Here is a 23,679-nt window from a genome sequence, read left to right as displayed (position 1 = left end):
GAGGTGCTGAGGCGAGGAGGGCATTCCCAGCACAGGGGCACTCCCTGGAAGCTAAGTCACAGAGAGTTTGACTGCCTGGGTGCGTCCGGGGCACAGTGGACCCACTGTGTCTGGACTGATCTCATAGGGCCACCACAAGTACCCTTGGCTCACTGTGGAATTTTCTCGAGTGTGGCCTTTGGCGTGATGACGGGCAGCACAAGGCCTCATATCAGCTTTTTCTCCCTGGCAGTAAAACCCAAACCCAGAAGAGTACAGAGGAGCGAGGCAGGGAGGGCTAGTGGGAGGGCTGGAAGCTCTGTAGTCGGGCTGCTCTGGCTTTGAACCCCAGCACCCTCACCGCACAGTTGTAAGTACTCCGAGTCTCGGCCTCCTTGTCGGAAAACCGGGTGTCATCTCTGCACCGCACGCTGGGAAGGCCAGCCACGATTTATGTCAAGGGCCCCCTGCAAAGGCAGCAGCTGATGAGGGCTGTTAGGAGCCAACAGGGAACAAGGGGGACATCCTACCGTCATGGAAGGATGACATGGGGACTCCTCCTGCCTGGCCTTTAGTCACCAGCCCCTGCTCTTCCCCTGGATTCCTCACGGGTAGTGCCGCCCCTGCCCGTCGTGGGCTGTAGTGGGAAAAGAGCGATCAAAGGCACGTTTCTTCCAGAGGGCCGGGTGCAGTTCCCAGGGGAAGTTTATCACTTGGAAATTGGAGAGGGACTGACTGGGTATCTCAGCAGGTGACCCTTTTGGTGACTAAGTCCTTTTTCTAGGAGAAAAGGATGTTTGGATGCTCAGCAGCCACATCTGCTTTTGAACTCTGTACGGTCTGTGCCCTGGCCTCTCCCCACCCCAACAGTCCCCCCCTTACCCTCCTATTATTCAAACAGAGGAAAGTTGTGTTTGTTGACCACTCTTTCGGGGTGGGAAAGGAATGTAATGTATGCATAGACTGCCCAGAATTTCCTGTTAGACACCCACTCCAAACCACGGCCCTGGGCTGCATTCCAGAGATTTGCAGCCCAGTCCTACAAGAGAAGAAAGGGTGCATTCATTTAAACGCCGGCGGCCGGCGAGAGGAACCCCCTCCCCCCCCCCCCCCCCCCCCCGCTCCCAACTCAAAAAAAGGTGTCTAGCTTGTTCCCTAGTAATATAGTTGTGAATCCAGCTGCGTGGGCTCTTCAGGGTGTGCTCTGACATCCCCACACGTGAAGAAGCATTTTTTCCTTGGGAGACTCTGGTGGGCAGTTTTGCACCCTTAACAGCACCGGTGTCCATGCTGATGCTTGGACATGTTTCTAATGTTCTGCTGTGAATACTTGGACGCTAAAAACCTGCTGTGGAATCCTTTCTTGATTCTGCTCTTGCAACAAGAAAGAAGCTAGCATGGAGGGCAGGTGTTGGTGCTTTGACACATTAGCAGTAGATGTGGTGTATCAAGTCCGTTTTCTCCTAGAAACTCTGCGGTGCTGGGTCTTTGGCACGGAGGCCGGCTTGGCACTGTGAGAGTTAAAGGCAAACCTTTGTTGTCTGTAGCTGCCAAGATGCAGTTCCTTGGCTTGGGGAGAAACCCGAATGACTCGGGATGGATTGATGGTAAGTAGCAATCACTTCGACCAACCGACGTTCCAGCTTCTCTGAGCTTCATCCCGAGCGACTCTTTTGACTGTGTAGGGGTGTGTTTGGGGCAGTGGGAGTTTCAGGTCAGATGTGAGATAAAGACAGGTGGGTGGGGTGTTGACAAAGACAAGTTACGTGAAGCTCGGAGTTGGTGTAGACCCAGGAGGTTTTGGTCCTGAGACCAGGGGTTCAGGAAAGAGCCAGGGCCTCCTCACGGCTGTAAGCCAAACCAGGTCAGAACGCAAGAACGGTTTAAGGGCCCGGGTTATGTGGCATGGGCTGCTCCCACACTGATGGAGAAACACTGGCTGCTTGAGGGGCAACAGCTCAGTTTCTGGACGCAGGAGGGAACCGGTTAGGTCAGGAAGTATCAGCGGAGGGCTAGAAATGCCCGTCTTGGCCCGTACATACCAACTCGCTGTGGATTCACTTGCACCCTCCGTGCGTTGGCATAAACACCGTTTGATAGCTCCTCGGACCCGTCCCCTTCATCCCACCAGAGGACCGAACCGCACCGTCTGCCTCGGTGGACTTTGCCCAGACATTTCATGTGTTTAATTATAACACTTTCTTGCTAACCGGATTTCATATAAGAGTTCCTAGAAAAGGCCTGAGTCCTAGGCCTTTATTTTAAGCTTCACATGGGGAGCTGCTTTTTATTTGTTTAGTTTCTATGATTATTATTATTATTATTATAGTACAAAGAAAGTATTGGATAGGAAGGAAGGAAGTAAAGTTTTAAGGAGCCACGTCAAGTTCTAAGTTTAGAATTCACATAACCAAAACCAAAATGGTTCTGCCTACATGTTTTCTCATAAAGCCAGGCTGTTTTTGTAAGGACTGTTGTCTGGAGACACGCTAACTTCTGAATGTTCACAGGGAGACATTGCTCAGTACCTAAATCAATCAATCTCTTCTTGCTTGTGTCTTAAGCTGCCGGTAGATCTTCTCTCTTGAGCACCATACGTGCTTTACAAACACGCGTGTTTTTGCTGCATCCACACAACAGCCCTGCAGACGTAGGTATGAAGTGGTGTAGCTTAGGTAGATGAAGTCACACTGGCTAACACGTGGCAGGGAGGGACTCAAACCCCAAGAATCACTCCACAGCCCATTTTCTCTCCGTGTAATTTTTTTTTTTTAATTTTAATTTTTTTATTTTTTATTTCCATGTAGCTTGTATTTAAAGTCAATTTTGGGGGCACCTGGGGGGCTCGGTGACGCATCGGCTTCGGCTCAGGTCAAGATCTCACGGTTCGTGGGTTCAAGCCCCATGTGGGGCTCTGTGCTGACCGCTCAGAACCTGGAGCCTGCTTCGGATTCTGTATCTCCCTCTCTCTGCCCCTCCCCTGCTCATGCTCTCTCTCTCTCTCTCTCTCTCTCTCTTTTTCTCAAAACTAAAAGTCAATTTTTAAGTAAGAAATTTCCATTCTAGGCTCTTTACCCAAAACGGTCCACATCTCTGATTTGCAGATACGGTATCCTGGAAATCCTTGATATGGATTGATAGCCTGTATCAGTCCATTTAAAATTTAAGCTCGGTGGTTCCAGTCGCAAGGTCAAACCGTGACATTTGCGGTCCAGATCTGCTCGTGCCGCTCCCCATTTCCATAGAGCCAAATGTAGACTCGTCGCATGGTTTACAAGGCTGTCGTCCACCACGTCCGCTCCCCCTCGCCACTGCTCTGATTTCTCAGATCCCTCGTGCTGTCTCTCACATCAGGCCCTTTACCAATGGCTATGTCCCCCACTTTCCTGCCCCCTCCAGCAATTTTGTGAAACCGTCAGCCCAGCTCAGAAAGCATTTCTTCTAAGAAATCACTCCTACCCACCCTCCAGTTGGGACTGTGCGCCCTGTGCTGCCCGTCATAGCAAGACGCAAACTGTACCAGAATCTCTTGTTCGGTGTCTCTCGTGCTAGACGTGAGCCACGTGAGGTGGGGACGGTGCCTGTGTGGTTCACCAGTGTTTGCACACCACCTCGACAGGGAGCTGACGTTTCCAGGGATAATCTTTTCCATCGCAAATAACATAAACCCAGAAAAACAGGTAATTTATTCTCTTACGTAACTCAGAATCCCGGGAAGGATCTGGTTTTAATGAAACCACGTCCCCAGATGGTATTGTCGGAGATTCGTCCCTCTCCATGTCTCAGCCACTTTTTCCTCCGTTTTGGCTCGTCCTCGGGTAGGTGCTTCTCACGTGGCCAGAGCCACCAAAGGCTCCAGGTTTACGTCCTACCCATTTGGCAAGCCAGCAAAAAGAGAATATCCTTTCCAGTGGCTGTAGCGTGAATCCTGGGGCAGACTCTCCTTGGCCCAGGTTGGGTCAGATGCCAGTCAATCACGTGGCTCGAATTGGCCGGGCCTTGGTAATGGATGGAAAGCAGCTTGGGGCGGGGGAAGGCCGTAGGATTTTTAGACCCGGCCAGTCAGCATCCTGAGCCCTTTCAGAACCGAGTAAGTGCCAAGGAGGGGTGAGGCTGAGCAGCTCCATTCATTTCCCCCGCTGGCCTGGTTTTGAGAGCACCAGACGAGTCCAAGAGTGTTCAGGAAATTAGACAGCCCCCAGCCTCCCAAAGCTTCCTGTAGGCCCTAGAACAAACCTTGCTTAGTGGGAAGAGGCCCGGCTCCTCCCTCAGTGTGGAAGCGAGGCCGCTTTGGGCTGCTTCACCTCCTGGTGCAGAGAAGGGAAATCCTGAGCGGGCTGCCACTTTCCTTTCAGGGTGCTGGCCTCCCCGGGGACTCACTCCTGCAGCTCTGTTTGTGGCTTCTACGTGGTAAACCATCTAAGGGTAGAAATTATAAGTAGCTTGCCGTCTCCAGATTTAGGATTTTTTTAGTCTGTTAATTTGTTTGTCAGTTGGTTGTGAGGAAGAAGTATATGACCTGACGATGAAAATGGGATCTGGGGGCTGCGGGTGCTTTTTCTGCAAAGCTATGTACTGCCCTGCTTGGGCATCAGCTGCTCAGTGTCTCTGGGACATAAACAGATAGCGTGTTTACTTGCAGAGAAATGTGCCATTGGCCAGGGAAGAGACCGCTTTTCTTTTTCTTCCCCTGACTAAATTATTTGAGTGTGGCATAAAAACAAACACCGTGAGTTTATTGCAGTCTTTTCTCCCCCATTTGGCATGTTCCCTCCTGGATCTGACCTGATCGGTCAAGACTGTCTTCAGCATGGCACATGGACTTTGGAAACAGGCCCCCTTGGGTTCAGATCCTGGCACACGCGGTTACTAGTTGTATTTCCGCCGTGGTGAGATGGAAACCGAAGTGTCCATCTCCTTGGGTAGCCGTGCGGGTTACCTGAGATGAGAACTGAGAGGTACTGGAATTCAGAGGGCTGGCCCTCAGCGAACAGCGGTCACTGTCACTTCCCCACACTGCTGCTTGGAAGGCCTCTGTGCCTGGAGGTCCCCGTGGCCGGGCCTGGCCTACCGTGGGGGGCCCCAAGTAAGAAGACGGGGGTGCCCTATGACATGCACCCAGCCGTTCTCAAGGAAGATGAAACAGCCATCATTTCCAGGCGGTTATGGTTCTAAAGCTCATTGTTAGCAAATCAGGACCTTAAACTCACACTTACTTGGCCACTCGCCCACGCCTGTCCATGCCTGTCGAGTTGCCGGCAAAGACAGTTTTTCAGTCTTTTCTCAGAATCTCCACGTGAATGCGTTTGGTTTTGCCGCTGGCAGAAGAGTACCCCAAGACTTTTAGCAGGAGTTTTGTGATCTCACGACGGGGAAGGTGGTGCACAAATCACTTAAGTACACAAAAAGGGGATCGTGCCAAAACTGCTTTTCGGGATAGATAAACTCCCAACAGTTACCACGCGGACTCAGTGATTTCCTACGCTGGTACTTTCCCCATTAACCCTAAGCACGGGCCCTTTGTGGCCTCTGCCCAGAGTACGTTGACCCACCCAGAGGTGGTTTGTGGTGGCACAGCCCTGGATGCATTCCCAGGCACTGCTCCTGCCCCTCCAGGTTGTCAGTCTCCTCCCCTGAGGTGTGTTTTTCGTTTTATTCTCATTTTTGCCTTTTATTTCTGACTTTCGGCAGCTTGTCTCGAGGCCCAGATAACAGAAAAGATAACCTCACTCCCTCCGGAGGGACAGGACAGGCCGGGGAGTGAGTCCATGGCACAGGGTCGCCCTGGGCTTCAGGAAGAGGGACTTTGCCCTGGCCAGCCCTGCCCCAGCCGAGCACGTGTTCTCTGTCCCACATCTGCTGTTTGTGTTTTAAGTGCAATGGAAGACTTCAGTCCTCCCATCAGTTACTTGACAGATGGCAGAGTTTAAGAAAGGGCATGAAGATGCCCTCACACATCTTATTTCTTCATGAGGTCAGGGTTGGAGTTAGGAGTGTCCAAGGACCTAGCTTCAAAGTGACTCTTTCTTGGCACCCTGCACAGAGTAACGCTGCTCGGAGAGTGTCAAGTCGGACTTGTGCCTGAAAGGATCTTTGTTTTGGAGTAGTGCTTAGTCCTGGGTCGGGAGACTGTCTGCTGGGTTCAGGAATGCAGATGGGGCCTGACCCTGAGGCTGGGTCAGTTAATGAGCCAGCAACCCCCGCCGGGCTGAGGTCAGAGGAGTTCTGTCGGCCAGCAGGCTTGGACTCCATGGACCAGCTGGCCCTCGAGGATTCGCATGTTGAATAACAATCCTTGAGCGCGACTTCCTGGGGCCCCTCATCTTCTTTCCCGAGTAGGTCTCCTGGTATGGGGGCCCTGGGGGGCAACTGCACGTTCGAGTTTTTGCGTTGCATTACGGCCACGAGTACGTGCTGCAGTTGGCCGCAGTGTGCTTCTCTCTTTCCAGCATCCCAGTGCAACGTCAGCTTGAAGAAACAGAGGCACCGTGGCATCCTCAGCTCCTTCTTCTGCTGCTTCCGTGATTATAATGTGGAGGCCCCACCAGCCAGCGGCCCCAGTGTGCTTCCGCCGCTGGTGGAGGAGAACGGTGGGCTTCAGAAGGTCAGTGCTGGAGGGGACCTGTGCACTCAGCAGAGCCCCAGGAGCTGCAGGTCTGTCCCCTCCCCGGTGAATATCCTGAATAAGAGTCTGGGATGGCATGTGTCCAGCCACTCACTGTATAGCCCTGAAATTTCCACAAAAGATCATGTGTTTGGTCAGAGGATGGGTCGGTCGCTCCCATTTAGCAAACGGAAGAACATATTTGATGAGAGTTGGAAGAATCACTTCACATTTTTAAAACATTCTGTCTTGGGAAGTCGGCTGCGTGAGATGGAGAGTTAAAGAACCAGTAGCAGAGAGAGAAATGGGAAGACAAATGAAGAAACAGAGGCATGGGAAAGAGCCAATACTAAGTATAAATGGATTCAACTACCTTGTTTAATAACACACGTATTTATTACACATTCTTTTATATGCAGCGGATGAAAAATCCTAAGTCAGATTTTTCACAGTACGTAAAGAAAAACTAAACTCCGCCCACATGCTGCCTAGTGGACGTATCTATCCTAAACAAAGCGACTCAGAACAGTTACAGGGGTGAGTAGAAAGATACCAGGCAAGTAGAAGCAAAAAGAGAGCAGGGATTACAACATTAATCTCCGTCGAATTAGACTTTCGGGTAAGAATCACTGCAAGAGGCCAAGAGGGATTATTCACTGTGAAGACAGTTGAGATTTTGAGGACGCAAAACCCGTAAAACTTCATGTTCCAAATAATGTGAGCGAGGGACATGAGCAGGCATGTCACAAAATAGGAAACATAGGCCAGTAAACACGAAAAAATGTCCAGTATGGCTGTTAATCAAAGAAAAGCAAACCGAAGTGTTGAGATAGCCCTTTCCACTTACCAAATTATTGAGGACATTTGTAAAAATATTTGGATTCGGAGGAGGGTAGTGACAAAGGAGTTAGACGATATAAATCAGTTATTTGTAGCCATGTTAATTGGTTACAACTTTCTGGAAGGAAATTTAGCAATATAATCTTAAAGCCCTAGAAATTATTTATTGGCATAATTATGGATTATTGAACTACAACACACTGTCCAGCACAGATCGTAATGTTGCAAAATTGTAAGCAACCTGATGATCAACAATAGAAAATAGAAAACCCATAGAATAAGCCTATATTCAAATAGTATGCAGCTATTAAAAATTATCTCTCGTAGGGGCGCCTGGGTGGGTGGCTCAGTGGGTTAAGCATCCAACTTTTGATTTTGGCTCAGGTCATGATCCCAGGGTCATGGGATCGAGCCCAGCGTCAGGCTCTGCCCTGAGTGTGGAGCCTGCTTATGATTCTCTCTCTCCCTCTGCCCCTCCCCCCCACTCATGCTTTCTCTCTCTCTGTCTCTAAAATAAATAAACAAATAGGGGATAAAAGACTTCAATGTAGCAGGTGAGTGTATTTATAAGTATATATACATAGTCCTACATGCACACACAGGCATTCACAAGACTAGAATGATATATGCCAAAACATGAAGAGACTATCTCGTACTGGTGGGATTATGTATAGGATGTTCTCCCCTCTCCTGTGCTTCATTTCTTTCTCTCTTTTTTCTTGTAGCTTTTCCCAATTTTCACAAAATAAGCTGAAATTACTTTGGGGACTAGAAAGTAAATTATTTTTAAAGTACATATGAATGGAAGGAGCAGGGTTCTGGGAAGATGACAGCCTGAGCACATGGCTCTGACCGTTGAAATTCTGTCTCTGGATAAACCCGGTGAGCCTGCTGGTGGAATCCGGAAAGCGCAGTAAGGCTTCTGGTTTTCCTGACATCTCCAGGGGAAGGAGCAGGTGCAGGATGCATCCTCTCTGAGCCTCGGTGAGAAGCAGGAAGCCACCAACAGAGGAAAATGCTTGCCTCTCTTGGAGTCCTAGGACAGAGACTGGACATGGATGGTCCCATGAGGTCCACCGGCCGGCAAGAGCTCTGGATCCCCTCGGAAAGGGCCCGCACTACCCGCTTGATGTGTGTGGTCCTTGGAGGGGCTGTACTGATGAGCTGAATTGCTTTCACTTCTTGTGCCCTAAAGCAGCCCACTAGGTGCAGAGACTTTCTTCCTGTCCTTGTGGTTTGTCAGTTTGGGCTCTGCTGGACCGCAGAAACGTTGCTCCTTGCCGGACCTGGCGGTGCCCCCTCGTTTGCCACTGTGGAGAAGGTCCAAGTCGAAAAAGTACACGACGGGGCTCCCACTGAGGTAAAAGCAACAGAAGAGACGGAAGAGAACTTTAGTAGGCAACGCAGGAAAGGATACGTCAAGAAACGAATTTCGAGGACAAAAGTAACTTCCAGAACTTAACAAAGAAGTCCCATGATTTCTAAATATAAAAACTTAGTAAACAAACTGAGGAAAAGGAGAATGAGGATGGTCACTGCTGAGGCCGGAATTAATGTTCTAGAGCAAGTGGGGAAAATATCTTTCAGTTCAGACCAGAGACACAGAGATGATCGTTGTGGGAGGAGGGGGGAAGGGTAGGAAGAGGCATCGAGGAGAGCTAACATGCAAATAGGAGCTGAAAAAAAGTATGAATATGTAGATTGTGAGGGCTTTCGCCAAGTAAGTATACAGTGAGGCTAGTGGGGCGGGTTAGGGGAGCACATGCCTGGATGTGTGCTGTTGAAATTCTGAAATTTAGGGGCACCCGGGGGGGCTGGTCAGCTGAGTGTCCGACTTCAACTCACGTCCTGATCTCACTGTTCGTAGGTTCGAGCCCCGCCCTGAGCTCTGCACTGACTGTGTGGAGCCTGCTTTGGATTCTCTCTCCCTCCCTCTGTCTGCCCTTTCCCTGCTCCCCGCCACCCCACTCTCTCCCTCTCAAAAAATAAATACGCTTTAAAAAAAAATTCTGAAAGTTAAGTGTGAAGAGACAATCTGGCAAGCTACCAGAACGAGATACCTTCAAAAGAAAGAGACTTAACAGCAGTACCAGACTTCTCATCAACGATACTGAAAGCCAGAAGACTATGAAAAAAAATTTTACAGGCTATTGAGAGAAAAGAATTCCAGACCCAAAATTCTGTATGTGACCAGGATAGCATTTATCTGTTGAAGCAAAGGGAGTGCATTTTCAGACATGTCATGATTCAGAGAGGGGACCGAAAGAAGCCTGGGCGAGATCGATACTCCGTTATGATACAATTATAGAAGACGTAAGAATAAGTACCACCTGTTAGGAATAGAACCATACAAGCAGCGCAGTTAGGAAATAGATCCTGAAAATTCACAAGGAGTGAAAGGAGAAATGGGCAGCAACGTGAGTAGGCCGTCAAAGTGGAGAAAGGGGGAAAAGAACAAACACCAATAGTAAACCTAACATAAAGAGGAGGCATAAAACCCAAGTTCGGTGAACCAGATTCCCCTCACAAAAGACCACGACCGTATCAGATTGGCTTGACAAATTCATCTGTATGCTGTTTCCAAGAATAGACCTGCATCAGATAGGAACGATTTTGGCAGCAAGGAAAAGAAAACTGAGAAATAATAGCTTAAACAAAGAGGGGATGATTTTCTCACATAAAAAGCCTGAGTCTGGCGGTTGCCGGGGTCAGTTTAGGTGCCCGATGATGCCATCAGGGACCCGGGTTCTCTCTGTTCTTCCGTCTTTCCATTTTTCCGCTCCACCTTCCTTGGCACGGTTGCTCTCATCCCCATGCTTGTTTATTATCCCAGAGTCACAGGCTTCAGACAGCATGTCCACATCCGAGGGAAGAAGGGGGGGAGGAGTACCCCCACCTAGGCCGCTTGTATGGGAAGTCAGTGCCCTCCCAGAAAACCCGAGGGCACGTCTCCTTCTGTCTTCATGGCCAGAACTTTGTCACACGGCTACCCTCTGGCAGCAAGGGAAGGGAGGCCCAAAAGGGGAAGACTTTAGACTGGCATATTCCTGCCCTCCGCAGAATCAGAGCTCTCTCACAAAGGAGAAAGGAGAAATGACTGCTGAGTCAACGTGCTAGTCGGTGTGGGCTCGGTTAGGCCGTAGGCACAACCCCCAGACCTCAGAGGCTTCAAACGGTAAAAGTCTGTTTTTCACTCACGCTACACGTTGATCGTGGATTAGCTGTGGCACTTGTCCAGTAGATCTATAATGTGAGCCACCTGTGTTGTTTAAATTTTTCTAGTAGCCTCATTCTTAAAAATATTTCTTACAAGTTGAAATTGCTCTTAATAATACATTCGATTTAACCAAAGACCTCCAAAATATCATTTCAACATGTAATCAATAGAAAAAAACTATCAATGAGGTAAAATTTATACTCTTGTTATCTTTCTAATTCTTCAAAATCTGATATGTATTTTATACCTATAGCGCATCTTAACTTAGCTCTAACCACCTTTTCACAGGGTCAGTAGCCGCATGTGACTCATAGCTACTGCTATCAGATTGCGTAATGCAGCTCATCCTCATTCATGGACTTAGACTGAGAAAGGCCCCATCTTTTTGCTTTCGTCGTTGCCATAGCAGGAAAAGGGAGTGTGGTGAATCACACTGGCTCTTAAAGTCTTCACTCAGAAGTAACATGCCTTGGGGTGCCCAGCCGGCTCAGTCGGTTGAGCATCTGACTCTTGATCTCAGCTCAGATCATGCTCTCAGGGTTCGAGCCCCACATTGGGCTCCATGCTGGGCATGAAGCCTACTTTAAAAAAAAAAAAAAAAAGAAGTCGCATGCCTCATTTTAACTTCCATCTTCTTGGCCAAAGCAATTCACATAACTATGCTTAACTTCAAGGAGCATGGAAGTGTAGTCCTACGGTGTGCCCAGAAAGGAAACTGGAATTACTATTACAGTAGGTGACTAGTAGTTTCTGACCCAACGTCTAATATACGGTGGTTTTTAAAAGATGGAAAATAGATGGGCAAAATGGAAAAGGCAGATCAGATGACCAGAAAGCAAAGGTGACAAAATCGGTATCAGACAAAATTCGAGGCCAAAAACAAACAAGAGAAAGAGGGACGTTTTCTAATGATAATAGGTCTGATACATCAAGTGTGTAATAGCCATAACCTTTGTATACTAATCAACAATATAGACAAATATGTAGAAGGAAACCACTTAAATACGATAAAAAACTGTCTTCTAGAAATACAGGGTGCCTGGCCGGCCTAGTTAGTGTAGTGGGCGACCCTTGATCTCAAGAGTTGTAGCTTTGAGCCCCGTGTTGGCTGTAGAGATTACTTAAAAATAAAATCTTTGGGGCGCCTGGCTGGCTCAGTCACAAGAGTATGTGACTCTTGCTGTCGGGGTTGTGGGTTCAAGCCCCACACTGGGTATAGAGATTACTTAAATAAATAATATTTTTTTAATAAAATAAAATATTTAATAAATAAATACAGCAAGCCACATAGGAAAACCTCTGGCAGTTTCTGGCTAATGTAAGAAGATAAGAAAATGAAACAATTGATATAAATATGAAAAACATTGGAGTTTAGCTTTATTTGCATATGACATGATTACTTACATAGAAACCCCAAAATACTTCAAAAAAAATGGAATCATTAAAAGGTTTTGCTCCGGTAGCTCTTAGTTATGGAGAAATGTGTTAGGTTGCTAGATAAGACTTAAACTTTACATAGAAGAAATAATGTCGAAGAACAGCTGAGAACATTTTGGGAAAAAATCACGAAAAGATGACTTCCCTTAACCTTACTCTACATTGGTGTGGAAAAACCTATTCGTGGAATTTATATGATGAGATTCCACTGTAAACCCTGTTGCGGCCCCAAATTCTAACATGTTCCCTCGGTGAGCTTTCCTCGTACTCTCCCTCCCCCAATTTAAATCATTGCTTTAGAGAATCGCCATTAGCAAAAGGACCATCGTTGGTACCCTAGGCCTGTGAAGGATTCAAACAAAGAGTTTGAAGGATTCAAGACTGTCTTGGTAAAAGTTTTAATTTAAAAATAGTATTTGCCTAGGTGAAATGGCATGGGAAAATGGTGGCGTACCTCTGGCAGGTTTCTTGGAGTAGCTGGCTGTATATATGAGAGAATAAAGGCCTTTCAGGGCAGTTCTCTGGCAGAGCTAGGCTTACCCGGACCCAGTATTCATTCCTGGACTTCTTCACTTACGTTTGTCACAATTGCTTTTCAAAGAATTAACTCTAAGTAATGCATCATTTGCATTGCACTTACTATTCGGTCTGTAAGACCAGACCCCACAGAAAGAACCTGTCAAAGTGGGGCAGCTACTGCCTAGAGGACCCTCTGCCCTCCGTCTCACTCAGCTTGGTCAGGACAACTGGAACACAGCCCAGGCACATTAGACGTGGAAGCTGGTTCTAGGCCCATCTCTACTGCTGGCCACCAGCTCTCCCTGCCTCTTGGAACTCAGCATGCCAGAAGCAGAGAGAAGGCTGTGGACAGAGTGCAACAGGTGGCATCTAGGGTTCTACCCACATTACGTATTCGCTTTGTCCTGGAGAAATGCTTCAGCAGCAGTGGCCTAGAGTGGCAACCATTGCCTCCATCACAGTGACAACCTGGACCTGCACGCCAGTTGCCCAGAATAAAAGGGTGTGCAGCCCCTGATGAGAGGCAAGAAGAAGTCAGCACCCAGGAGACTCCAATGGCCCAGACCACGGAGGACTAATCAGGGAGAGGACAGAGGAGAGGGATTGCTGAACACTCCCTAATACGTGCATACCCCATGCGCGCGCGCAAGCTTCCGGGGTGATTTTCCAGCCCAAACATCTGTCCAGAATAGCACCTTCGGTCCTAGCCTGTGTTTTGCCAGGTATTTGCTGTTGTTCTCTCTTCCTTCACTGATGTGCTCATCTTGTCTGAAGGTACACCTGTGTGTTGGGCTGTTTGTAGCCTCCCACTAGTGCAGTGGTCCTCACTTAGAGATGATTTTGCCCCCTAGAGAACATCTGACAACATCTAGAGACATTTTCGATTGTCGCTCCAGGAGTCCTACTGGCATCCGGTGGGTAGAGGCCAGGGATGCTGTGGAAGATCTTACAATGCTCAGGACAGCCCTGACAGCAAAGAGTTACCAGGCCCAGAATGTCAGTAGCTCCAGGGTTGAGAAACTCTCCTCTGTCGTGACCCAGCAGGCTTGTGAGCTTCTGCTTAAAGTCTCCCCACCAAGAGCAGCCACCTCCTAGATCCAGATGTTGGGAGTAATATTACTTAAGAGCTTCTGAAGTGAACTTCTCTGCAGAAGTTCTTAAAAATGGATTCGATTTGATTGCACCTTTGTGTTGGAGAGCAGCACAGCTCTGCCTTGAATAATGGCAGAAGGCAGTTTAGGATCCTTATGGCAAGCCCCAAGTGTCCTGAAAAAGGAAAGAGCCATCAAGAGGATCTCGAGAGGAAACAGGAGTTGCTGTTACTCGGCAGAGGTGGTAACTAGGGCTGCAGATAATCAAGAAGTTGCTAACTGGTGTTTAGAGTCAGAGCAGAGCCCAAAGAGGTGCCAGCCACCTGCCACTGTCAGCAATCTGCTTTGACCCCTTCCCATGAGACCCTGGTCACAAGCCACGCCCTCAGTAAAGATGGATACACTTTTCACAATAGTTCCATGTGGGAGACCAGGAAACAGTCTCATATCTCCTCATCGGGAACTGTGATGCTGGTATTTATTGCCTCCCATCCTTCCATCTAAAAAAGAAGAAACAGAAACTGGAACTGCTCAGTGGAGATAATGGAGAAGAAGTGTTATTTTGTTAGCATTTATTAATGATGCTAAAATAAAATGTTTTGGAGTGCCTGGATGGCTCGGTCGGTTAAGCGTCTGATTCTTGATTTCTGCTCAGGTCATGATCTCACGGTTTGTGAGTTCAAGCCCTGCATTGCACTGACAGTGTGGAGCCTGCTAAGGATTCTGTCTCCCTCTCTCTCTGCCCCTCCTGTGCATGTGCTCGCTCTCTCTCAAAATAAATAAATAAGCTTAAAAAAATAAAAATGAAATGTTTCCCTCAACCGGGTTTGGAATGGCTGGCATTCCAGGGCTGCAGAATGGGTGAGGCCCCACTTTGAGGCCTGAATTTTCTTAACACTCCCTGCAAATACAGGTTCTGTTCCCCTTAAAGGGGACTCTGTCTCCACCGCTGTGGCCTCAGAGGGAATTTCTTGTGCCTTGCCTTGTCCCCTCTCTCCAGTCCTCCTCTAGAAGAAAACCTGGAGTGACCAGGGGATTCCTTATAATCTGATAAACTAGTCTTCCTTCCTCTACATATTGTATTGACTTAAGGCTTAGTCTTTTTAGGGAATAACTAACTTAAAAACAAGAAATAAGGCAGTTACTAGAGGGATTAATGGATCAAAGTAGTATATGGGCTTTTGTTTTTATTTTTCAGTTAAGGATTAAATTCCTGGGAGTAAGGGAGGCACCATTTAAATAAGCAAGATTAGGGGCACCTGGGTGGCTCAGTCGGGTGAACGTCTGACTTCGGTTCAGGTCACGATCTCACCCTTCGTGGGTTCGAGCCCCGCCTCGGGCTCTGTGCTGTCAGCCTGGAGCCTTCCTCACATTCTGTATCTCCCAGTTTCTCTCTGCCTCTGCCTTGCTTGTGCTCTCTCGCTCTCAAAAATAAATAAGAAACATTAAGAAAAACATTTAAACACGCGAGATTAATGAGCCTCAGGAACCCAGCCTGGTTTGTCAGGGGTGGGGGTGTCTGGGAGGCAGAGTGGAGCCCAGTGCCCTAATTGGAAAATCGTTGGGTGCCTCCTGTTCACTGAACACCACCAGGGTGCAGAGAACAGGAAATCATAGGGCTGCCGTACTCAAGAGTGCTTTGAAGTTTCTTTTGAGTATATGATCTGCTTACTTCTCTTCAAACCTGACAATGATTTCTTTTTTCTTTTTCCTTAGGGTGACCAGAGGCAGGTCATTCCCATACCAAGTGTATGTATATTTATCAAATTTTATTTAAACACGTGTAGAATCTTGTAGCTTTGGGCCTACTAATATAAATGGTTATTTAAATGTTCTTGCATACATTGAGTTTTAGCACATGGTACAAACAGCTCTGTTCTGTTGAAAAATGAAGCTACATTTTAAACTGTGAGTAGGTTTCTCAGGAACAGCAGGACAGCCAGCATCTAGTCGCCAAATTCTCACCTTTCCTTTTTTTCTGCGAAGGGCCTCCAAGCTAAGGCGGCCTGCTGCCCTTCCCCACCCCCAGCACCTCAGCCCCAGCTCCATAGACTGGGAGAACAAACTTTTGCCCAGACGTAGGATTCTGCAGCAGGCTGTATCCCAGGGGGCTCCTCCAGCCCATGTCCTGGGTGAGCAGACCGTTTATGATTTACTCAGCAGGGTCAGTAGCTTGGCCTTGGCTCTAAGATCAGAAAAAAATTGCCCCAATTGTATTCCCTGAACTTGAAGCTGTTCCAGCTGGGCACTCCTGTGGGCCACCATTTCTCTCTCCAGCCTCGGAATCTGGGAGAGGAGCCCCACCAGTGGTCAACGTCAGCACGGGCCACCCCTCAGACATCCACTGTCCCCACTGTCCCTGCTCTTCCTCCTGCTCTGACAGCAAGAGCCATTTAGCCTGAGGCTAAGCCGGCAAGAAACAGACCAGTGACCGACTCTCCAAAGAGACTTGCGCCAGAGATGTCCGTATCCAACAAGACCTTTTAAACAGTCCTGTGTCCTTATGGAAGGATTTAGATTTTAAAAGATGTCCATAAATTGATACTTTAATCCCTAAAGAGTCTCTGATTCAGATTTGGTAATGAGTGTCACTTATAAACTAATAAATTGCCCCCTAATTTTTTGATGATTCCATTTTTCTCAGGACTTTAACTCTCCATTGATTAACAAGTGTCAAGGGTTTGTGGAGTAGTTCTGACTTCACCAGCATGCCTGGAAGTCAGGCTTTGTCAGGAAGACCGACTTGATTCAAAAAGATTGATCAGGCAGCCGGGCTTCTTATCGGGTGTTTGAGTAGGATACCCAGTGGGATTGTTACCAGAGGTCTCCTTTTAACCGTTATGCAAAGTAATTTCATACATTTCTTCCTACAAGATACCTACATCAAATGCATGACAGGTGCCACCTCTCCCCCTACCTGTGATACTCCCATAGCCCTGGTTTCTCTCAAAGTTCATTAAGTGCCAAACCAAGCATTTGTCAGGGTAAAACTCTGCCGTGGAAAATGACCCTTTCCCCACAAATCTCAACACATTCTAGAATCCCAGAATGAAACAGCCAAGGGGAAAAAGGTCCCTTATATAATTTAGTGCGGTGTGAGATCAATACACTGCTGGCTCCTTCCTACAAATAAGAGTCTAGGTCAGGCCTCGTGAATCTCTGAAATACCTTGCAGAAAAACAAAGCCTAGCTAAAGTAACTTGCATCATTGAGTGAGAGCTTCCAGAAAAGCAGTCTACCGATGGGCATGCACGACTGAGCCCAGGTCCATCTGGAGTCCAGTTCAGCCCCAGGATTCGAGACTTGGGATCCCCTGCAGAATCTGTACGCACATGGCAAGGCCACAAGTCACATAAATGAAATAGCCGTGCCCTTTCTGGATCGCAGGGGACCTGGTGGGTGCTGGGAGCCCCTGTGAGCTTGGGGTGCCGTACTGTAGGGCCAGAAATCCAGGCTTGTGCTAATCCCAAACCAGGGCCTACAGCCTCTTGAAAGCTGTTTCCAGGCCCTGAAGGTGAAAGGTACCCCTGAGCCTGTGGGTGCCCAGTGTAGTTCTGGCTGGAGCCCACTCCCCCCCTACCCCCACCCCCACCCCCGCATCTCTGCTTCCCACCATGCCCCTCTTATTTCATTGTCATGCTACTCTCTTAATGTGTGCAGCTTTGGTCTTTTGATTTTTTACTAAGCAATAATTCAAGCTCAGTTTTAAAAAATACTGTAAGAATAAAGTAGAAAGAAGAAAAAATCTCCCAACATGGGCCTAATCCCTGAAATAATCACTTTTAATATTTGTTATGTATCCTTCCAGAAATTTTCTAAATAAACACAACCGTATTCACACAAATGAGAGTTTTGCAAGGTATTTTTTTGCTTTAAACAATATACTTTGAACGTCTTTCCAAATATCAGTGCATAGTGATCTGCCTCATTGTTTTACTCATCCTTGATGGCATTGACTTTGTTTCTACTTCTCAACTATTGCTAATACTTCTCTTAGGAATATTCCTGTGCACGTATGCTTATGGACTTGAGTTACAGTATCTGTTGTGATCAGTTCCTAATTGTAGAAATGCTAGATCAAAGGATATAACTTACATCTTGGGTAGATTAAAGCCAAGTTGTCCTCTGAAAGCCTAATTTACATTCCCACCAGGAGTGTGTGGGATTGCCCATTCCCTTATCAGAAATGACAATAATCAAATATTTAGTTTTTGCTGATCTGCGAGTAAAGAATAGTGTATCAATTCATTGCTTTGATTTGCATTTCTTTATGAATGAGTATGAACATCTTTTCACAAGTTTATTGTCCATATGTCTTCCTGCCTCCCTATTCATTTCTTTTAGAGTTTATACTGTTATCTTTTTAATTTCAAGGAAATTAGGGCTTTCCCCCCAATTTATGGTATATCTCTTGGCCTTGTTTATAATCATTTTGGCCACAAAGAAGTTTAATTTTATACAGGCAGATGTTTAATCTTATCCCTTCTGGCTCCTGGTTTTTTATGTCACACTTAGAAAGATCTCCCCACTCTATGACTGTGACCCATATTTTCTCCTAGCGTTTTAATGGTTTTATCTCTACACTTAAATCTGCGATCCATCTGGAATTCACGTTGGGGTAAGGCGTTAAGTAGTGATCCGGCTTTATTGCCTTTTCCGAGTGGCAAGTCACATGTCTCGACACTATTTATTGATTAATCCATCTTTTTGTACACCTGTTGAAAATGACATTTTTATCTGGACTTGATGTTACAACATTCCGCTTAGTAACGTTTGTTGCCCAGCCGTCAGCGGGGATTTGGGGCCCTCCACACATCTTATTGGAAGCCTCGTGGGCTATCCAATAATAAAAGTCAGGTAGTAAAGGATAAGGAAAAGAAGCAGAGGGCCAGCTTTAGAATCCCCTGAAGTTTGGGTGGCCTTGGCCGAAGGTGAGAGTTCAAATGCTTTGGCCCCAGCAAGGAATGCGGAATGTGACTGGGGCTGTGACCCGATTCCTCCCATTGCTGCTCTTGGAGGAATCTCACTCTCGATGCTCACGGTGCTCACGGTGCAAGGTTGACAGTGTAGCTGAGTCACGACGGTGCGAGAGGAGAATAAGAGGAGAAATGAGTTTTCTAGCAATTACATTTCTGCTCTGTGTGCCTAAGCCTGTTAGTAAACAGCAGTGTACTTTTTTCCCACCAAACCTTATGGAGAACCTATCGGCAGAACAACGATTATGATTAAAAATGGTCTAGAGTTTCCTTCGCCTCCTCCTGCAGAAGCCCTGAGATCTCTGCCCTCAGCTCTGAGGCTTGGGGAGCACAGTGTGCAGACTGTGAGCCTGGGACTCTTATGTGCAGAAACCCCAATCTAGTGTGCCAAGAACGTTTCCGCCTCTAAGACCTGTGAGGGTTAGTGGGATGGGTGCCCCGGGAACCTGAGAGTTAACTATTCATGGCTGCCCGTTCACTACCGAGGTTGGAAAATTCCAGATCTTCTCCCAGGAAGAGAACTGGAATGAATGCCCTTCCTAGATCTTAGAGGGCAAACCAAGGTTCCTTCCCCCCCCCCTGCCCCCGCCCACATTTTTGCTCCCTACCCTCACCCTCTCCATCCCCCTGGCAGTGTCCTCCGTGTACTTTGGAGCAAGAGGTTTGTATGAAAAGGCTCTTCTTGATGTAACTGGTGTCTCTCTTGTTCTCCAGTTTTCTGATGGCCTGGGAGAAAATTTGCCCCAGGACGTTTTTAGTTAATAATTCAAGCATCACCTGAACAGATCAATTGAAGTACCAAAGCACTATTGCAACTATATAGTGTCCTTGCGTGTTCCAAGGACACAGCTGTCCAGAAGAATTTTTACCAGTGGTCTGAGGAATTTGCATTAATCTAAAGCCAAGCTCTCAGAGAAGCTGTGTGTGTTTAGGACGCGGGGCTGAGGGTTAATGGAACCCTCCTTACCCATTGTCCCCAGCCCCGCCTTGTTCTCTGCAGCACAAATGCTAAATCAGTAGCTTACTTATGAGGAGTCTCACCCTCCTCCCTCTTCTCTCTCTTCTCCCTCTTCTCTCTCTTCCAGTAGTACCTGAGGTCTTTTCTGTCCTGTTAACTCAGAGAGTGCTTGCAAAGTGTGGGTTAAATATGCTCAGAAAGTAATTTTTATTCTCAGGTCCGGAAAATAACTGAGCCGCTTTTGGCGGATCTTTGACGTTTTCAGATCTGCTAGGGATGGAATCATTTCCATCCCTGGAGCCTTATTTCCCAGGCGAGCAATTACATAAAGTTTAAATGTTGTTTTAGTATATAAATGCATAGAGACTGGACAGACATGCACCGAACTGAAAAGAGAGGCACCCGGGAGAGGAATGGGGAGCAGGGAAAAGGAAATAGTTGTCTCTTACGTGTCTGTATTCTTTACAATGAGAATGTGTTTTTATTACATAATCGTGTGATAAGAAATTAAATTTTATTCTGGTCACAAGCATGCTTTCTGCTATGGCCCAAACAACAGAAATAGCTCAAACCCTCTTTATTATGTTCACTTACAGAGCTCACCATATTCTGCCTTTTTGAAACACTGAATACAAAACTTCTTGTTGCGAGTTTATTGTAATGTTTCTAGCACCCTGCTTGCTTGCTGATATATAGTGAAAGACAGTATCCTTTTTAGGACCCTGAATCCCATGTCCCATGTCCAAGGTGCATCTCCTCCCGGTGCTACTGCTTGGTGAACTTTAATTAGAGCCAAGGGAGTTGGGAGGACGTGAAGGCTTTTTCTTCTAGATGATGTTGGACAGGAGGAAACGCCCACTGGAGAGAGCCCCTATCGAATTAGAATCACCACTCAGCCCTAGACCAGTTGATCGTCACGCTTGCAAATTGACCTACCCGGTTGACTTCCTGTGTTCCGTTCACTAGTGAACCAGCTAAAGTCCAAAATTAACCCTGGATCTTGACTAATATTCACTGTAACCTCCCGTCTCCCCTCCTCCAAAAAAGGAGATAATCCATTCAAAAGGGAATACTTCTTGATTTCATTGTTTTCTTGTTTTGTTTTGGGGTTTGTTTTGATAAGCTAAATTTTCTGTTCTTCAGTGGCTAGGGACACAGTTTTTTTGTGTGTGTTTTGTTTTGCATTAAATATTGAACAGAGTTTGACCTTCTTCCAGGAGAGAAAATTAGCTGGTTAACATTGGGTACGGAATATGCCACAAAGTAAACTAAAGTACTTGGAATCACTTCTAGAATGAGGCAAAACCCAAAGAAATAAAACTCTAAATCACGAATGACTTTGGCTGCCGATATCCAGCAGCTTATTAACTCTTTACAACCTCTTTACCACAAGATTAGAGTCAGCTACTACAAAGACATAAATAGGTTTTCTGATCCACAAACACCATGTGGATTAAAGTATAACCTCCAGAGACTAAGGATCCAAGGGGTAAGTGCTACCTTCACTCAGTACTGCAGTGGGGTGGACACAAGTCAGGGCCCTGTACCTGGACCACTTTTATTTCTGTTTTCTATTATTGGAAGTCCTTTTGGATTGCGCTTTGCTGGTGGACCATAGGTCCTCTTCAAGTTTCTGAAAATTGTGGTCGTTAAAACAAACCAGCAAAAAACCACTACGGTTCCAGTATGGCTGTAAAATGTACTTCTATACCACAGGGAACTTCAGACAAAAACGATCCCCAGGAAATGGGCCTGTGTAGTTAGAATAGCTAATATAATTGAGTATTTATTTTGTGTAGCCCATTTTAATAATAACAGTAGCCACATGTATATACCAGGCAGAACACCGGGCATTTTACCAGTTACAGCTGAGAGCAACAGCCTTCCATGGCAGGTAGTACTATCCCAATTCACAGCCAAGAAGAGACAGATCTGATACTCACACCCTGACTTGTCTGGTTCCAAAACTGAGGCCCTCCAATAGCCATTCAGATAACGGCACATCATTTATTAAAACTTCAGTTGTAAACTATGTAGTCCTACTGTTTTTAATAACCTCCCATGATGTGCTGAATCAGGCATTTACATGTCTGATCTCATTTGTAACCTCGCTGACAACATGATACGGCGATAAGGGGATTGATTGGTTGGTATGTCTTCTACATAAAGGTAATAATACTGATTTTTTTTTTTCACTTTAGCCACCAGCTAAATACCTCCTTCCAGAGGCGACGGTGCTTGACTATGGAAAGAAATGTGTGGTCATTGATTTAGATGAAACATTGGTGCACAGTTCATTTAAGGTAAATCAACATAAAAAGCAATCCATAACCTTTGTGATTTTGGCCACAGTGTGTTGGAAAAGGAAAAATAGAAAGGATGACATCACTGTTCGTGAAGAAATCCCAGTAATAGTTGCTTATCACCTCCGGTGAACATTAACTCGAGTAGTTAAATACTAGCTACTTAGTTTGGTGGGAAATGCTGGGCTGCTGGTGTCACCGAGACCCCATTCTTACCTGTGAGGTTTGAGTTTTCCAGCCCTCCAACCCCTGCAGAAATACTTCTCGGATGGCAAAAGGCGATCAATGTGCCAGTGCCCCAGGACACCACGGTGTGTTTGTGAAGGTAGCTAGAGTGCTGTGTGTCTTATTGGAAGGGGCAGGGGAGGCACTGTTAAAACTGTCAAGCAACCTGCTGTCTTGGAAGTTTCCCCAGACCAATTTTTGAAAGATGTCCAACCCTGAAGAAGACTTCCAGAGTTACGGCCTCCGAGCAGGCTCAGCCATTTGTTGTGAGCTTTTTCATGATGGGAGGTAGCTGGGCTTTTTTTTTTTTTTTTTTACAAGCTTCATAGCTGAATGAGGATCCGTCCACCGTATGACTTCCCTCCTGAAGGGGGCGGGGCTGCAGCGATGTCACAGGGAGCATCGGACGGTCTCGGTCTCGTGTCTACCTCGTTCCTCTCTCCATCCCCTCCCTGCCAGAATGCCAGCACAAGTTACAAATTACCAAAGGGCCTCCGTGGGGAAATGGCTGTGGCTACGCCATTCAGAAATGACTTCATGAACCATCTCTCCGTTTTTTGAAATGAGACAGGTTTTTTAAAAGATGCAAATGAGGGACGCCTGGGTGGCTCAGTCGGTCAGGCGACCGACTTCGGCTTGGGTCATGATCTCGCGGTTTGTGGGTTCGAACCCCGCGTCGGGCTCTATGCTGACAGCTCGGGGCCTGGGGCCTGCTTCGGATTCTGTGTCTCCCCCTCTCTCTGCCCCTCCCCTGCTCACACTCTGTGTCTCTCTGTCTCTTAATAATAAATTTTAAAAAAATTTTTAAAGAGGCAGATGACATGGCACCTGGATAGCTCAGTAGGCTAAGCGTCTGACTTCAGCTCAGGTCACGATCTCCCGGTTTGTGAGTTCGAGCCCCACGTCAGGCTCTGTGCTGAGAGCTCAGAGCCTAGAGCCTGCTTCCGATTCTGTGTCTCCCTCTCTCTGCCCCTTCCCTGCTTGTCCTCTGTCACTCTCTCTCTCTCTCTCAAAAATAAATAAACATCAAAAAAAAAAATTTTTTTTAAGGAGGCAAATGATGAGGGGTGCCTGGGTGGCTCAGTCAGTTAAGCATACAACTCTTGGTCTCAGCTCGTGTCTTGATTTCAGGGTTGTGAGTTCAGGCCCAGTGTAAAGCCTACTGAAAGAAAAGAAAAGAAGAGAAAAGAAAAGAAAAGAGAAAAGAGAAGAAAAGAGAGAGAAAGGAAAGAAAGAAAGAAAGAAAGAAAGAAAGAAAGAAAGAAAGAAAGAAAGAAAAAGAAAGAAAGGAGGGAGGGAGGAAGGGAGGGAGAGAAAGAAGGGAGGGAGGGAGAGAGAGAAGGAAGGAAGGAAGGAAGATGGATAGATAGAGGCAAATGATGAAGAAGCTTAAAAATAGGGTATCTGTGTGTTGGAAGGAAGAAGTAGGGTCCTGGTCCTATTTTTCTTGGGGCGCTTCTGGAGATGAGCTGCTCCACTCTCACTGGCCAGTTTGATCCCATTCCTCCTTGTACCCCAACCCGTGACACC

At 46.8% G+C, this 23,679-nt stretch overlaps 1 protein-coding gene across 4 annotated transcripts in view; it reads left to right on the top strand.

Annotated features, from left to right (window-relative positions):
- Positions 1–23,679, top strand: part of CTDSPL (CTD small phosphatase like) — a 120,650-nt gene that overhangs the window by 78,044 nt on the left and 18,927 nt on the right. For 2 of the 4 annotated variants that reach the window (XM_043595753.1, XM_043595755.1), the window contains exons 2-4: positions 6,429–6,583; positions 15,404–15,436; positions 21,823–21,924. In XM_043595753.1, the coding sequence (XP_043451688.1) occupies positions 6,429–6,583; positions 15,404–15,436; positions 21,823–21,924 (290 nt within the window). The remainder of the gene's footprint in view (positions 1–6,428; positions 6,584–15,403; positions 15,437–21,822; positions 21,925–23,679) is intronic. The other 2 variants (XM_043595754.1, XM_043595756.1) reach the window with 1 other exon arrangement.

The sequence above is a fragment of the Prionailurus bengalensis genome, chromosome C2, assembly GCF_016509475.1.
Source record: "Prionailurus bengalensis isolate Pbe53 chromosome C2, Fcat_Pben_1.1_paternal_pri, whole genome shotgun sequence".
NCBI classification, from domain to species: Eukaryota; Metazoa; Chordata; class Mammalia; order Carnivora; family Felidae; genus Prionailurus; species Prionailurus bengalensis.
The sequence above is the reverse complement of the archived record's forward strand: the minus strand, read 5'-3'. Positions and strand labels throughout refer to the sequence as shown.